Genomic DNA, 15,444 nt, shown 5'->3' with positions numbered 1-15,444 from the left:
CACTGAAGCGATAACAAAAGAGGGAGACGGTCTCTTACAAGGGAAGAGAAAGGTTCAAATGGGTAAAGGAGTGCGTTCCTCTTGCATTTGGAACGATCAGTTGAACAAGTTGTTTCATATCTGAAAAGGGGAATAGGGTAGGTAGCCATTAAAATAGGGGAGGTTCAAAAACGTAAAACAGGCTGTGTCAATTTATAAGTTCTTCGCCAAACTTGGCATACATGTTCCTTGACATAAGAGAATCTGCACTGAAAAGTATACAAAAAGAGGGGGGTGGGGTGGGGGTTCATAACAGGGGGAGAGGGCTTTGTTTCTTGTGTTATGAGAGTTTTCGTTACAAAAACAGAGGTACAAGTCACTGAGTGATAAAGGGCCCCGAGTGAGATCGGGCAATCAACTAGTACTTAATAAACGTTGCTTCAATGACCCTCTCAATTGAATATAGAGGACGTAATAAGATACGCAACGTGAAATCGCGGTAATTATTACAAGCAGACCGATCGCCTTTTTGTAGATGGAACAAAGCACTCCTTCTATGCTTTTCTCTGGATGTATCTCCTCCTTCTAATTTCTAAAAATTATTTAATGAAGTGCCGTTACCAGTGGCTCCCTACCATCTTGTAGAGTTCTGCTGGCTATCGGTCCTTTCCGTTAGCTTCATAATGCTTCAGCTGTCTTATTTCTCAACGGATTTGCCCATAGCGAATGCCGGAGCCGGGATGCTACTAAATTGTATGTGTTAATTTCCATTCCAGCTCTTTCCATTTTATCGCCATTGAGGTATTCATCGAAGATTTGTTTCTACCTTTCGCTCGTGATCATGTCCCCATACGTCTCAATTTTAGGCACGTGGCCCGAAATATTTGTTCTAATTTTTCACGGTCTCTATTCCTCTTCTGGCGCATCTGCCAAATTACAACTTTTGACGAATATGAACCAGAAATCAAATATTGTTACAATCGGAGTTCCGCAAGGCTCTACTCTAAGGCCAAAACTCTACAGTTGCGTATTGACTTAAAATAATAGAGATACAATTGTGATAGATTTGTATTGTAGTAACGCTAACTGTACAGACAAACAGGCACCTAGAAAATCCCACAAAAAATAACGTCCCGCACATGTTGTCCGAAGACTAGCATAATCTATGATCGACATTTCCGAGTTTCAACGGACCAATATTAAATTTGAAATCACTGTTTCTCTGAGTTACAGCGTGTGAAGAATAGAACAGTGAGTGTGTGCTAACTGGTTGGAGCTGAGGAGATCGATACAATCGAAAACTGAATGCACGAAGCGAAGTTACAGATTGCTTATCACCTTATTGCTTATTGCATGGTAGGAGAGTTCGCAAATTGAATTTATACACCGAGCATCAGCAAGGGATATGTTCATGAGTATTGGCAAAAACAAATGATTCAATTCACCTTTACGAAAGAACCACGTACATCTACTGTATTGTAAAATTATTAACCGATATAAATGCATCCGGTATATAGGTACCGTCATCAGGGCAATCAAAAGAACAATTCCGCAGCTGCACCGTAGAAGTCATGTGAGGCTCGCTGTGAAATTTAAATTATTCGCAAGTCCCGACAGGCAGTGCAGCTGAGCAAGGGCAAACTCCCCTCTCGAAGTATATAGTAGCCAAAGGAAGCAAATTATTCTGTATTTCATTCTGGAATCATTTTGGACACAAGCTTGATACAATTACGACAGACCACACAATCAGTCTAAGAATACAACTGGTTTTTGATAATAAGAGATAATATTGCAGTAGTTGTAAACTTTTCTGGAAGATTTTTAACTTGAAAATTCATGTTATTTTGAGAACTCAATTATATTTGTTTTAACTTTATAAAAACAAACTATCGCCCCTTTAGACAATGTAAAAACTATAATTTAAATGACAGACTTTCATTTCGTTTCTATTTTGGGAAACTTTAAACGTAGTGATAACTAAAATAATTTATTTTCATTGCCTCAATTTTGCTACAAAATATATAAAACAAGTATATCTTTTGTTCATTTTCAACGTAAATTTGCTTACTAATGCAGATGTTAACAAAACTTGTTGTCGTCGCACGACGACGGTGTCAATATTTTTTTACAGTGAAAAGTTTCCATTAACCTCAGCAGTTTTTACGCAATTCAAACACAATAACGGATGCTCTTTCAAGAATAGGTAATATTAGTGGCCTTCAGAAACCTTCATAAAGTCCTGCTCTTCAACCGAATTCGTGCAGAGGAAAATAATTTTTCTAGCTTTTTTTTCGCTGCACGTTCGCTGCTCCGTTTTTCTTCTACGCGTACCACCCAAATTTGCATGCTGGCACATTTTGGCGCTGCTTATCCTCACTTGCAATAACAAACTTTATTGCATTTTGATGGATGCATTATAATCAAAGTTGATTCAGAGTTTCATCATTCAACACCATTATAGTGCTTTAAAAATGTCTGCAGCCATCACTGACACCGCCACGTTGTCAGAGTGCTGCCAGAAGGGCGATAGGAGAATAAACGCAAGCATGCGGCAGCCGTCTTCAAGCACCACTCTCTCTATCTCGTCCAACTCCATTAACGCTTCTTTCACTTAGCCATTTTATAATCCTTTAAAATCCTCTTGTTTGACTTCCCTCTTTCTATACGCCACACTTAATTTTCAGTCTACCATTTCCAGCTGATTATGCTTGCCGATTTTGGCCTAACTTTTTTCCATCCGTTTCGTTGATGTGTATGGATAACTTCTAGAGATATGAGCGTTGAAGCATTTTATCGGTGTGTGTATGGTACCTTAATTCTAAGATTTACATTTGATCCGGCTGATAGCGGCCATTTCAATCACTACAAGCGGCATTATTTGGCAATCACTTTTTTACGCACAGAGAAGGAGAATAGATTGTGTGTATGTGTGATTCTGTTTTATTCTTTAAGCTATTATGAATAGATTATTTTCTTACTACAATATTTCAATCTTATTGTTTCGAAAGTTACTCTCTGTGGTTACAGGTATGAACTTTAGTTACACGTGCACACCGGAAATCATTCGAAAATCATACTTTTATTTCCTCACTCATCCACAGCAGACAAAACGATTGTGTTTCATTCAATATTTAGCCTTATTACTCATTTTCTCACATGAGTAAGCGGTTCGATCCTAGCCGCACCGATCCTGCAGTGTGACACCGGTGGCGGCGTCTGTCGGGAAGTTCGGCTTATTCTGGCCGCAGCTAGTGTTGTCATCTGAAAGTTGAAGTCAGTGACAGAAGCATCGACAGCACGGCAAAGACGAGTGCAAAGTGCAGGGAGCTGCCACCGGGCACTAATGAATTGGCACTCGAGTTGCCCCGACCTCGGGCGGCCTCAGCAAGACCTGTGGGTGGAAAAGGTACAGTAGAAAGAGGATATCAGATTAGAGTGCGTGTGACAGATAGCAGCGGAATCAAATATTGAGTATGCTTTCAGTTTATCCTACAAACAGTGAGACTCAATTTTGAATCAGATCATTCATCAGCACTGGAGCAGCAGTTTTGAATTACCACTTACCAGCATACTGATAGTGTTCAACTATGCTATTGACGGGTTTCGCGCCTACTCTTCTTTGGCTTTATTAGAAATCTTCCCGAATCTTCGTGTAATTAAACTATTCTTATACTATGTTTTATCATAAAAAATTTTCAGTGAATGTAGTGGACAAAGCATGACTTTCAGAAAATTGTCAAAGTTCTAAGTTTTAAATTTTACTGCACAAAGTTTTTACACTTACAAAACTTTCATTACATTCTGAGAAGGCGCCCCCAACCACTACTGGTCACGTTGACTCACGTGGGAATTCCGTCTACTAATTTATAAGCAGGCGTGATTCGACTATAGATTGTCATGCAGTTCGATTTTATCGCTGCAGATATCACAATTTGACCATAGGCTAACGTGTGTCAACATGTATTCTGATATTCTAATGGAATGCATGTTAGGTATATCAACAATAAAGCAAAATATATCCCACCCCTCTTGCAGTTCTTCATACAGCAATTCCCTGAATAAGATTATGGATGACATTATCCAGTTTTTTACGAATGATAATGGCGGAGGCCTAATTCGTGTCCGTAGTATTTGAACAGCGTTTTTGGCATTTCTTGTATACATCGCACGTTTTATAAAGTCATCATATTTTGCCAAAAACATAATCAGCACTATATAAGAGTAAATATCAGTGTATAATAAGAATACTATATATACGAAAACTAGAAAAATATTAAAATCATAATCAAACTCATAATTCAATGATTACAACTATGGTGAAGCATAGTTTCGACCAATGCAATAAATAATCACTGGATCAGGGGATACTGTCAAAGAGAAAGATGAAGGAAAATCTTGAAAGCTTATTTACTAGCGTTATCGCAATTCGTATATAAATCGCTTTAAATTATCACTTCTAAATCTGCTGTGCGAGCAAGGTAATATTGTCAGTTAGATCGGAGTCATTTAGCTGCTGGTCTACTAGATTTACCGTCAAGAGCACCAACTAGTGTCTCAGCCATAACGATGAGAAACTGCAGCGGTGATAATATACAGCCTGGTCTCACACCAGCATCAGCAGTGACCCTTATAGAGCCGAACAAGACGCCATTGTGCAACATTGCACGAGAATGCCTAGTACTGAACCTCGACGAGATAAACTAGCTTATCTGGAATTTCTACGCATAGGTGCGCCCCAAAGGTTTTCGTGGTTGAGTCGGTCAAACGCCTTTTCGACGTCAACGAACACCAGCAGAAGCGAGCCCTGGAATCCGTTGATCTGCTTCAATATGATTCGGTGCGTTGTGACATGGTCTACACATGATCGACCAGTATGAATAACGTCGATCTTCTCCTGGATCTCCGGTTGAGGATTACCTTTCAGAGTACTTACTAAGTAACACAGAGAGAGCAACTTGATGCCTCACCAGTTACCGCATTCAGTTAGGTTTCCTTTCTAAGGGATTTTTACCAATATGCCTTGCGTCCAGTCCACCGGAAAAGTTGTGGTTTCTCCTATATTCCTGAATAGCTAATGCATTATCTGGGCTGACAAAGGTGGGTCAGCTATGGGTAACTCGGATGAATTGCAGTCTATCCCTGGCACGCTATTGAATTGCATACGCTTGATAGCTGCTTCAATTTCTTCCAGCGAACGCGCCTCCGAGTTAACGCGATTAATTCGACGAACTGTTGGCGTTTTTGAGACGGCGATTTGAGACTCGAAAAAGCTGTTTAGTCCATCACTTAAGCTGTTCTGTACGGTTAGTCATTAACTGATTAGCTCTTTCCTTTAGCGGCGTCTTCGTATTCATCCTGGCACCACTAAGGCGGCGAGAAATATCGTTGTTGTTGTGTTAATCAGCTCCAGGCCGTAATTTCTTCTGCTGTAGGAAGAAGTCGTCTCCATTCCACTCGGTCCATGGCCGCAATTCGCCAGCCACGTAGTCTGCGTAGGGTCCGCAGGTCGCCTTCCACTTCCATCTTGCTCGCTGCGCGCTTCGTCAAATCATTATTGAGAACGTCCGACATCCTCACAACGTGCCCAGCCCATCGCAGGCGACCGATTTTTGCTGTGTGAGTGATGGGTGCTTCCCTAAGCAGCTGATGCAATTCATGCTTCGCTCGCCTCCTCCACGTTCCGTCTTCCATCTGCACTCCGCCGTAAATGGTGCGCAACACCTTCCGTTCGAAAACACTAAGGGTGCGTTGGTCCTCCACGAGCATAGTCCATGCCTCATGACCGTAAAGGACTACCGGTCTAATCAGCGTCTTGTAGATTGTTGACTTCGTGCGGTTGCGAATTTTGTTCGATCGCAGCGTCCTACGGAGTCCAAAGTAGGCACGATTTCCTGCCATAATGCGTCTTTGTATTTCTCTGCTGGTGTCGTTGTCTGCGGTAACCAGTGAGCCCCGATACACGAACTCTTCTAACACCTCGATTTCATCACCGCCTAAATGAATCCGGGGAGGGAGGTCAGCATTCACTTCTCTAGAACATCTTCCTTTCATGCATTTTGGTTTCGATACATTAATGACAAGTCCAATCCGTTTGACTTCAGCTTTCAGTTCGATATACGTTTCCGCCATCCTCTCAAAGGTACGTGTAATGATGTCAACGTCATCAGCGAAACCGAGAAGCTGGACGGACGTCGTGAATATCGTGCCACTCGTGTCTATCCCCGCTCTTCTAATCACATCCTCCAAATCGATGATGAACAGCAAACATGGAAGCCTATCACATTGGGGTTACGGCAATCTTCGAGATTCAAAGAGATTCGAGACTGCCCCTGATACTCGAACAACACACATTACTCGATCCATCGTCGCCTTGACCAATCGCGTTAGTTTATCCGGAAATCTGTAATAGTGCATAATCTGCCATAGCTGATCTCGATCGATCGTGTCGTACGCCGATTTGAAGTCGATGAATAAATGGTGCGTGGGCACGTTGTATTCGCGACATTTCTGCAACACTTGCCGAAGCACGAAAATCTGATCCGTAGGGGCACGGGCACGCATGAATCCCGCTTGATATTACCCCACGAACTCCTTTGCAAATGGTGATAATCGACGACATAGAAGTTGGGAGAGTACCTTGTAGGCGGCGTTCAACAGTGTGATTGCGCGGATTGGAGGTCGGTATTCTATCGTCTTCTGCACGTGCTCCAAGATCTATTCCCATATCGTCACCTTCATGTTCAGCTACATCGCTGTTATGGTGCTCGTCATAATACTGCTTCCACTTCTCGATCACTTCACGTTCGTTCGTGAGAAGATTACCGACTTAGTCCCGGCACATATCGGCCTGCGGCACATTGCCTTTACGCGAACGGTTTAACTTCTCGTAGAACTTCTGTTTATCGTTAGCACGGTACAGTTCTTCCATCTCCTCGCGATCTCGTTCTTCCTGTTGGCGCTTTTTCCTTCGGAAGACCAAGTTTTGCTTGTTCCGTGCTTGTTTATATCGCTCCACATTCGCCCTCGTACGGTGTTGCAGCATTCTCGCACGTGCTGCATTCTTTTCCTGCACTAATTGCCATTCGCCATCGAACCAATCGTTTTTTCGGTTCGGATTCATTCTACCTAGTGCCGCTAGAGCAGTACTACCTATGGCGGTCTTAATACCTTTCCAACCATCTGCAAGAGTTGCTGCGCCAAGTTGCTCTTCCGTTATTAGCGCTGCTTCCAGCTGCCGCGCGTATTCCTGAGCAACTCCGGTGTCTCGTAGCTGCTCGATATTGGGTCCCGGCGTACGATTTCGACGCGTGTTATACACTGTCGAGAGTTTTGAGCGCATGCAGACTGCGATAGGTGCGAACGTTTATAACATCAGAGAAGAATTTACCGTCGATTAGAATATGATCAATTTAGTCTGGTGATCTCCAGGTGGCCTTGTGGATATTTTTGCGGGAGGAAAAGGTACTTTGGACTACCATACCGTGGGAAGCTTTAAAATTTACGCATCGTTGGCCGTTGTCGTTCGTTGCGGCATGCAGGCTGTTTGGCCCGTTTACCGGTCTATATATAGCTTCTCGTCCTACCTGCGCGTTCATGTCACCGATGACGATTTTCACGTCCCATCCGGACGTGGCGGACAGCCATCATACACCTGTTCCAGCTGCGCGTAGAACGTCTCCTTCTCGTTCGGGTCTCCAGCAAAGTTCCTGCAGTGCTACGACTTCGAAGTTTCGGGGATGTAGTTCATCTTAGACTATCCTATCACAACCCAGGAAGCCAAGCGATTTGCTATTCCATGTCCCGAGTTTTCAATCGTAGTCCTTATTTCGTCGTGTAGGTCGACGCCGATTGTTCCGATCCCTATTTTCTTCTTCGTTGTTGGTAACTTTTTGTTTTCCGGGGCGGCTTGTTGGGCCTGCCCCTAACCCCCGACACTCAAAAGTTATAAAAGCCTTTGCCAAGCTACTACCAACAAAACAAAAACAAAGTTTGCTCCAAAACGTTGTGTAGTTTCCGAGAAAAAGGTACATAAAGTTTAAAAGTCGTGGTTTTCCAGGAGCGGCGTTTCATTCCGCTGAAGTTCTTCTTCACCGTACTGGAATGCTTATGTGTATGATCGTTTTTCAGTCACTTCCCGTGGTCGGATCATTACAACATTAGTATCAAAATAAGCGAAAAAGACTGCAGAAATAAAATCTGAAATAAAAAATAATGATTTTTTCAAAATTTTTAGTCGTTCAGGTCCCCTTAATTGGCCTGACGTCTTATGACTAGGCCTGCGTAGCATAATTTCGGTTCATGGCAGCTGGTCTCCAGTTCCGCAGGCACCCAATGCTCGACAGAACTCGCTCCCCCCGGTCTTTCCTCCTCACTCGCTGTGCGCTTCTTCGTCTTGTTGCTACCAGATAATAGTCCGGCATTATAGCAACATGTCCTGTTCAACGTATCCTTCCAACTTTGACCGTGTTCATCGTGGAGACACGCGTGTTCGTGGTTCATTCTTCGCATCCATACACCGTTCTCTTGAACGCCGCCAAAGATGGTTCTTAGCACCCGCCGTTCGAAAACTTCGAGTGCTCGCAGGTCCTCTTCTGACAGTGTCCACGTTTCGTGCCCATAGCGGACAACCGCTCTAATTAGCGTTTTGTACAGTTTGCCTTTGTACGGGGGCTCAGATTTTTCGACCGCAAGAGTTCATCTAGTCCGTAGTAGTCCCGACTTCCGCTGATAATACGCGTGATTTGATCTCACGGCTTGTATTGTTGTCCTCTGTTGCCAGTGAGCCAAGGTTTATGAACTCGTCGACTGCCTCAAACTCATCCCCGTCGATTACCACGGTATTGCCCAAACGGACCCTCATCTTACAACACCTTTTCCTTGTCGAAGTCCCCTGCGAGATTCGAATGGGTCCGACAATCCATCCGAGATTCTAACACAGCATTGGATCCCATCCATTGTAACCATGATAAGTCTAGTAAGCTTACCCGGAAAGCCGTTTTCGTCCAAAATTGTCCATAGCTCTTGTCGTTTTACGCTTTGAAATCGATGAACAGATGATGCACAATCTAACTGCCGACATTGCAGAAGGTTTGAAGAATGTATTTAGTAACCAAAATACGAGTATCTGTAAAGAACACTTGCATAGTAGAATTAAATTGAATTTTCTCTTAGCTTTCTCGTCGAATAAAATATTGTTGAAATGGCCATGACTTTGCTCGGGCCAATGAAATTTAGACATATGCCATCGAGTAGTTCAAAAAAGTTATAGGTGAAGTGGAGCTGGTGGACAGAACGTAGGTATTATGGTTTGATTTCGGCTCAGCTTACAGTGTTGATAATGTTTTTACCACAAGTTACGTAAAATATGTACCGCGGCAGCAGCAGTTTAGTTCGACACTTCAAAGCGATGCATGTTTAATGCCAGTTTAGATTTTTTTTCCCACTCGCTACATGACAGCTACGCCATATAAATCCATTTCAAATAAAATTCATCGAATTGCACGAGCTCAGAGCTGTGTTTGAATCCAGTTTGAAATCAAAGTACCCAACATCAAACGATGCAAGGTTAATAGCTGAACCGCAAAATAAAACTGCTGCAGCATCAATTTAATCGACAAACTCGACTATGCTTTCTACGGTACTACTTCAATTAAAACCACGAACCGTGATACAACGGATTCAGTTCGAACAAAGCTCGAGTTCGCATCACAATACCGTCGAGAGCTAGGAGCAAAATTGAAAGCTTCGCTATTTCCGATACGTCGGAGTGCAAGGTTCTACTATATCACATACCTCCAATTATATTTAATTGATCGTCGCTTGTTTGTACTCCACCCGGATGAATTTTTATTTCTGAAACGAGAATAGAACAGATACAGAGAACAATGAGAAAATTGTCAAACAAATCATTTCCAAGAAGAACAAAAGGTAACGAAATCAAAAGTTCTTCTACTGCCGGAATCGGAATCAGCACAACAGGATGTACAATCGATCACAATGAAACGGAAACAGCAGCAACAGAAAGACAAGATGACAATGATGACAGCGGTAGCGATGATTTTAATGTCAGCAACATCCTTTTGGTGGCGGAAATTGATTGTACAAAAAAAAGAACGGTGTGAAACGAGCAGGAACATTATAAACGAATTGATCGAATGAACGGCAGTGATTGTTTGTTTGGATGAAAAATCTAATTAGGTCCGTCCTTTGACGTCCTACCGGTTCGCACATCCTCCGGGAACAGTTGTCATGATGAGCTGTCGGTACTAGATGATTTACCATGTCAACCATTCCAGTCGGGTGCACTGGGGATTGTAGCAGGAGATGACAAAACGACAGCCCGATGTTCTGTACTTCTGTATGTTGCGAGCCACTTCAGTGAATAGTAATTGAGTTATTACGGTGCGCAGTTTACATCTAACATCCTCGTGATGACGTTCGGTCAGCAAGGAGGACGGTCATAGCTATATTCCGTTATTATCTATATAATATTGTTAATAAAGAAAGGGCCAATATCCTTCTGGACTGAATTTATTCTACAAAGGTTCAATACTATAAAAGAACTGACAAGCAAAATAAGGATTCTCGGTTGTACTTATTAGATAATGAAATTACAATATTGATTTGAGATTGACAATTTATTTAAAAGTAATTGAAATCCGTCGCGTAGCTAGTACTCAGAAGAACATTCTAAAAAACTGAATGTGTACATCCCTTTGGGATGTGGAAATATTTAATGTTACTGGTCACTGTAGAAGTTACTTTCTCGATAAAATCATTCATCATTTCATTCAATCTTCTGCCCTGTTTTCAACTACGCAGTAATTAATTTTATTGCATCAAATAATGGTTCATAAATAATAGTATGCGCATCAAAAATACCTAGTTGTAAATTATTAATAGCGACTCGTGCTACAAGAAACTACTGTACTATCCGTACTCTACCCTAGCCATACACATCATCATGTAATCAAATATGATGCAACAGGTCAAAACAAAACAGACAAAAACTCCGACCGTATTGAGACACACGCCGGGCACCGAACGCATGCACCAGCGCCATGCATACACTTCACAAGTGCACGCATTTTGCTGAGCTGTTTCTCCGACCGGTCGGTGGCCGATGTGACTCGGTGTTCAGTAAGGATTCAAATTACAATTCCAGAACCAAATGTATCGAACAAAGAATCTTTCTGTCCCAGTAGTCTATCTCTTTTTAGCTTTAAGAATGCATTTAGAATAGGGCAAATATCGATATGCATTACCGATATTTTCCACCAAAATTCAATTATAAAAGCAAACCCTTCGAATAATAAAGCAAGCCATTTCGACTTCAGACTTAGTGTATTCAATGCGACCCCAATCGGGCTATCGCCGACTGAAGAAATAAGTCCTTCGAGCAACCCCGAGATCCGTTGATCTACCACGGGTTATTGCTAACAACGAATAGTGAATAGTGATATACTATACTACCCCGTTTGTACAACCACACACAAAAGGGTGATTTACGCCTGTCTCTCAATTGTAAATTAAAAAACACCGGATAATTTCAAAAATCTGCCACATTTCCTTTACTACACAACTCAAACTGCAAAACATCTCGTATTTTTTGCGCAGCTGCATCGTTCGGCGAAACATGTTGCTCAATTACTTGCACCTGGGGCGAAAATCAACACCTTGTTTAATGGTTGCTATTATGCTTTTATAGCAGCAGCTAGGTTATATGAACCTTGCGGAAAGGCTTTTCTGATGATTTGTTTGCTGTTCTTTCGGGCATTTCTCTGGCACAAAATACTTGCCGGATAAATCTTTAGCATTGTTGTTTTTTTATTCTGTTGTGTAAAAATAATTCCTTGATTACCACAACAGCAAAAGCAGGGCAATGTGCCGTGCTGAAAATTTATACTGCTTAAATTCTATTCATACCATCTGTGCAACACCCGGGCAGCATTCATTGTCCGTGCAAGTCACCGCGGGAGATTGGAGCAGAATACAATGGGACCTGCTGAAGCTTTCCGTAGTGTAAATCGGCGACTAGCAGGGGTGCACTTTATAGTGCTACCTGCACAGCCTCAATCGCGTACTTTTCCATGTTGGTAGCCTTTCGCAGTTCGCAGCAGGAACACTGCATCCTGCATTATGGATACCTGGATCTAACATTGCGTCCATATCCTGCAGCCAGCACGAGCCAACCGTTTGCTGGCAGCGACAGTCTGTGGGACGAGGCACTTTGTGTGACTTTCGTTAACTTTCATGAGCTGCGAACATTGTTTTGATTTAGTTAGGATGCTTTGGTAATACCGGACTGTCAGTGCACGTGCTCGGAGTGTTGACGAGAAAATAATTAGCAAGGGTATATATTTCATGATTTGTCTCCGGGCTGATTAATGAACGGCTATTGCAGCGTCACCGGAAAATGGTTTGATTGGCGGAAATTCTGCCCCGTTTCGGTAGCTGCAGATAGTGTCTTCAAAATCCGATCGTTTACTGGTTGAACAGATTTTATCCTAGAGAAATGAATTATTTCTCGTTTCCTCAACAATACAAACCATAGACCAATCTTGCATTTTGTTGTCTAGACCTATATAATAAGGTCATATATTAATCAATTTTTTATACCGGTAGTTTTTTACAATCGACGGAGGGAACGGTAGAAGAAAGAAATGAAACTATGGTTATGATTGTATCTGAGCGGAAACAAGGCGTGAAGAGAATTCCCAGTAAACCATTTGGTTTGTATACCTCAATTGCAACCGAGAAATACGACATCATATCCGAATGAAAAATTTATGTTTCTCGCTAGATAAGAACATATGTAACAAAGTGGAGGCAATATACGTGCGAAAATTTTGACAATTATTTGTAATTCTATCTTGCATTTTATACAGCGGTTTTTATAACAAGCACCTTAATACTCCTGGATATATGATTAAGATATAACTTAATATTGCAATCATCTATACTGCTTTATAATTCACAGTCTTGAGTTGTATATGAGAACACGCACAACTGCAAAACAATTTATTGTTTACTTTGTTTTGATATACTCTAATCATCATACAATTTCAATGTACAATTCGATGTTGTGACATCTGGGTTAAGAGGAATATTCGTTATTTGAAGCAACGCTTATTTGTACAACATTCTTTTTAGCTGTCTATGTGTGTTCAAGATTAAGGGCAAATTATTTAACTACAGACAAACCCTAATGACAAACCCGGTGACGTGAAAGAGGAGTTCTATGAACTTCTCGAAATGACAGAAAGATGTTAATCGAGGATACAAACACCAAACGTCGATTCGGACCACTATCTTGTAGTAAGTAAGATTCGTGTCCAACGTATTCAAATCGAGACTAACGAGAAAGATACGACTAAACATTGGTGGTTATCAACGGAAGGAGTTGCTGCACAGCGGAAAACTGATGAGGTAAACAACGTAGAGGATCAATTCTCTTGAGCAGTGGAAGGACATCCACGATGCGATCAGTACTACAGTGTGAGAAGTGTTGAGTACAACTGCTGCAGCTATTTCCAGTGAATGGTTTGATGCAGAGTGCCAACGAGTGACTGACGAGAAGAATTGAGCCAAAACTCACATATTGGTCGCACCTGTGACAAGCCAGAGCAAAAAGAGATTCTGAGATGCTTGAGTAGCTGAAAAGTGACTTCGCTGTCAAAGGAAACGCCAGTACTGGATTCGCGTTCTTGCGGAGGTGAGGAATTGCTTTAAGAGGCACGGAAAACTTCTTCAAAACGATCAATGGAATCAGCAACTGGACCATGTCGACCACTGTTATGTGCAATGACAAGGAGTAGAACCTAATTATCGAAAGAAACAACGGTTCGAGGTACTGTTGAATGGTGAATAACAGTTAACAAAAATAACAGTAACAGTTTTTCACAAAAATTTTAAAAAACGTGCCGATCAGAAAGGGATAACGATTGAGGAAGATGCACAAGCTGTGGATCCACCAACTTTGAACGGGGTTAAAAAAGCAGCTAGAGAACAGCTGCAATGCATCAAGTTATTCTTAAGGTATGAGCTAAGGAGGAAATACCTACGGATTGGTAGAAAATTCTCATATGTCCTATTTACAAAAAGTGCCATCGACTTGAAAGCAGCAGTTATCGAGGCATTACTCTCTTCACGTCCGCCCAGTTAGCTTCGAGCTACGGTGCTGGTCTAGCTAGACGAAGCCGGTCATCGTACGTTAGAATCTCGGATGGCGGTACTTCTGGAGTTAGTAGAATCGTCGCACAAGCCCCGTAATTGTTCTGTATTCCAATAACCGGCTGCGTAGTCTGTGTTGAAAAAGAAGGGTCAAGTCATACCCAAGGCTTTGTTTTTTTAACTCTCCTCAATTCTGTATACAAAATTCTCTCCTGCAATTTGTTGTTGAGTTTATTATAGAGTGGTTTAACCGACGGGTCATTCACCACACTCTTCTGCAATTTATTTCATAGACTGAGTCCATTGCAAGAAACTTTTATTGGCAAATACCAGTGCGGTTTTCGAGAGCGACGATCCACATTGGACCAAATTTTCAACTAGCGATAAATCCTCAACAAATTGCGGCAATTCAACTTGTAAACTCGCCATATTTTTAAAAACTTCTAGGTGGCGTGCGATTCAGTTGAATGAATTGAGCTGTGGCGGATTATGCTTAAACATGGTTTTACAACAAAGCTTTTCAGGCTAATATGTACTACCGTGCGTACGTATGCGTGCTGAGAAGTGGAATCCAGCAACACGAAATCACACTTGCGGACGACATCGATATCATTAGTGTTAACTGTAGAGCTGTTAGATAGGCATACACGCATCTTAAAGAGGAAGCTGCGGGGATAAGGCTTATTTTCAACTCTACCAAAACAAAGTATATGGTGACCGGGAAAGAGCATGATAATCCTTCGGGTGTTGGAGCTACGGTCGTGATCGATGGAGATACTTTTGAAATGGTCAACGAATTTGTTTTTCTTGGTATGTTAATGACATGTGACAGTGATAAATGCTGGAAGTAACAAGGCGGATAGTGGTTGCCAACTGGGCCCTCTGCGGATTACGCATCCAGCTGAGGTCCCGTAGACTGCAACTCCGTACAAAACGCGCGCTCTATAAGATGCTAATTCTCCCGGTGGTACTCTACGGTCTCGAAGCGTGAACGTTGAAAGAAAGCAACTGTCGTGCTCTTGACGTATTTGAGCGTAAGATCCTGCGACCAATTCCTGACGACGTATCAGACGAAAGAGTGTAAGTCAGGTGCATGAATCATGAAGTATACCAAGTATACAAAGAGGCTAATCTTGTGAGGCGACTAAAACACGGCAGGCTACAATGGGCTGGTCACGTAGCAAGGATGCCGCATGAGAGCGCCAGCGAAAACTATATTAAGCAGAAAACCCGACAGAGGTCGACAGCTTCAAGGCAGACCCCGTACCTGTTGACGTGAATGCTAGAGCAGCG

General features: G+C 42.2%; 1 protein-coding gene across 1 annotated transcript in view; it reads right to left on the bottom strand.

Moving 5' to 3' along the window:
• Nucleotides 1–3,236: 3,236 nt before the first annotated feature.
• Nucleotides 3,237–15,444, bottom strand: part of LOC128739860 (lachesin) — a 154,512-nt gene continuing 142,304 nt past the window's right edge. The window contains exons 7-8 of the mRNA XM_053835361.1: nt 9,772–9,831; nt 3,237–3,370 (exon numbers count right to left, since the gene is read on the bottom strand). Of these exons, the coding sequence (XP_053691336.1) occupies nt 3,237–3,370; nt 9,772–9,831 (194 nt within the window). The remainder of the gene's footprint in view (nt 3,371–9,771; nt 9,832–15,444) is intronic.

Source organism: Sabethes cyaneus, chromosome 3 (genome assembly GCF_943734655.1).
Source record: "Sabethes cyaneus chromosome 3, idSabCyanKW18_F2, whole genome shotgun sequence".
Taxonomy (NCBI): Eukaryota; Metazoa; Arthropoda; class Insecta; order Diptera; family Culicidae; genus Sabethes; species Sabethes cyaneus.
This window is presented reverse-complemented; position numbering and strand designations above follow the sequence as displayed.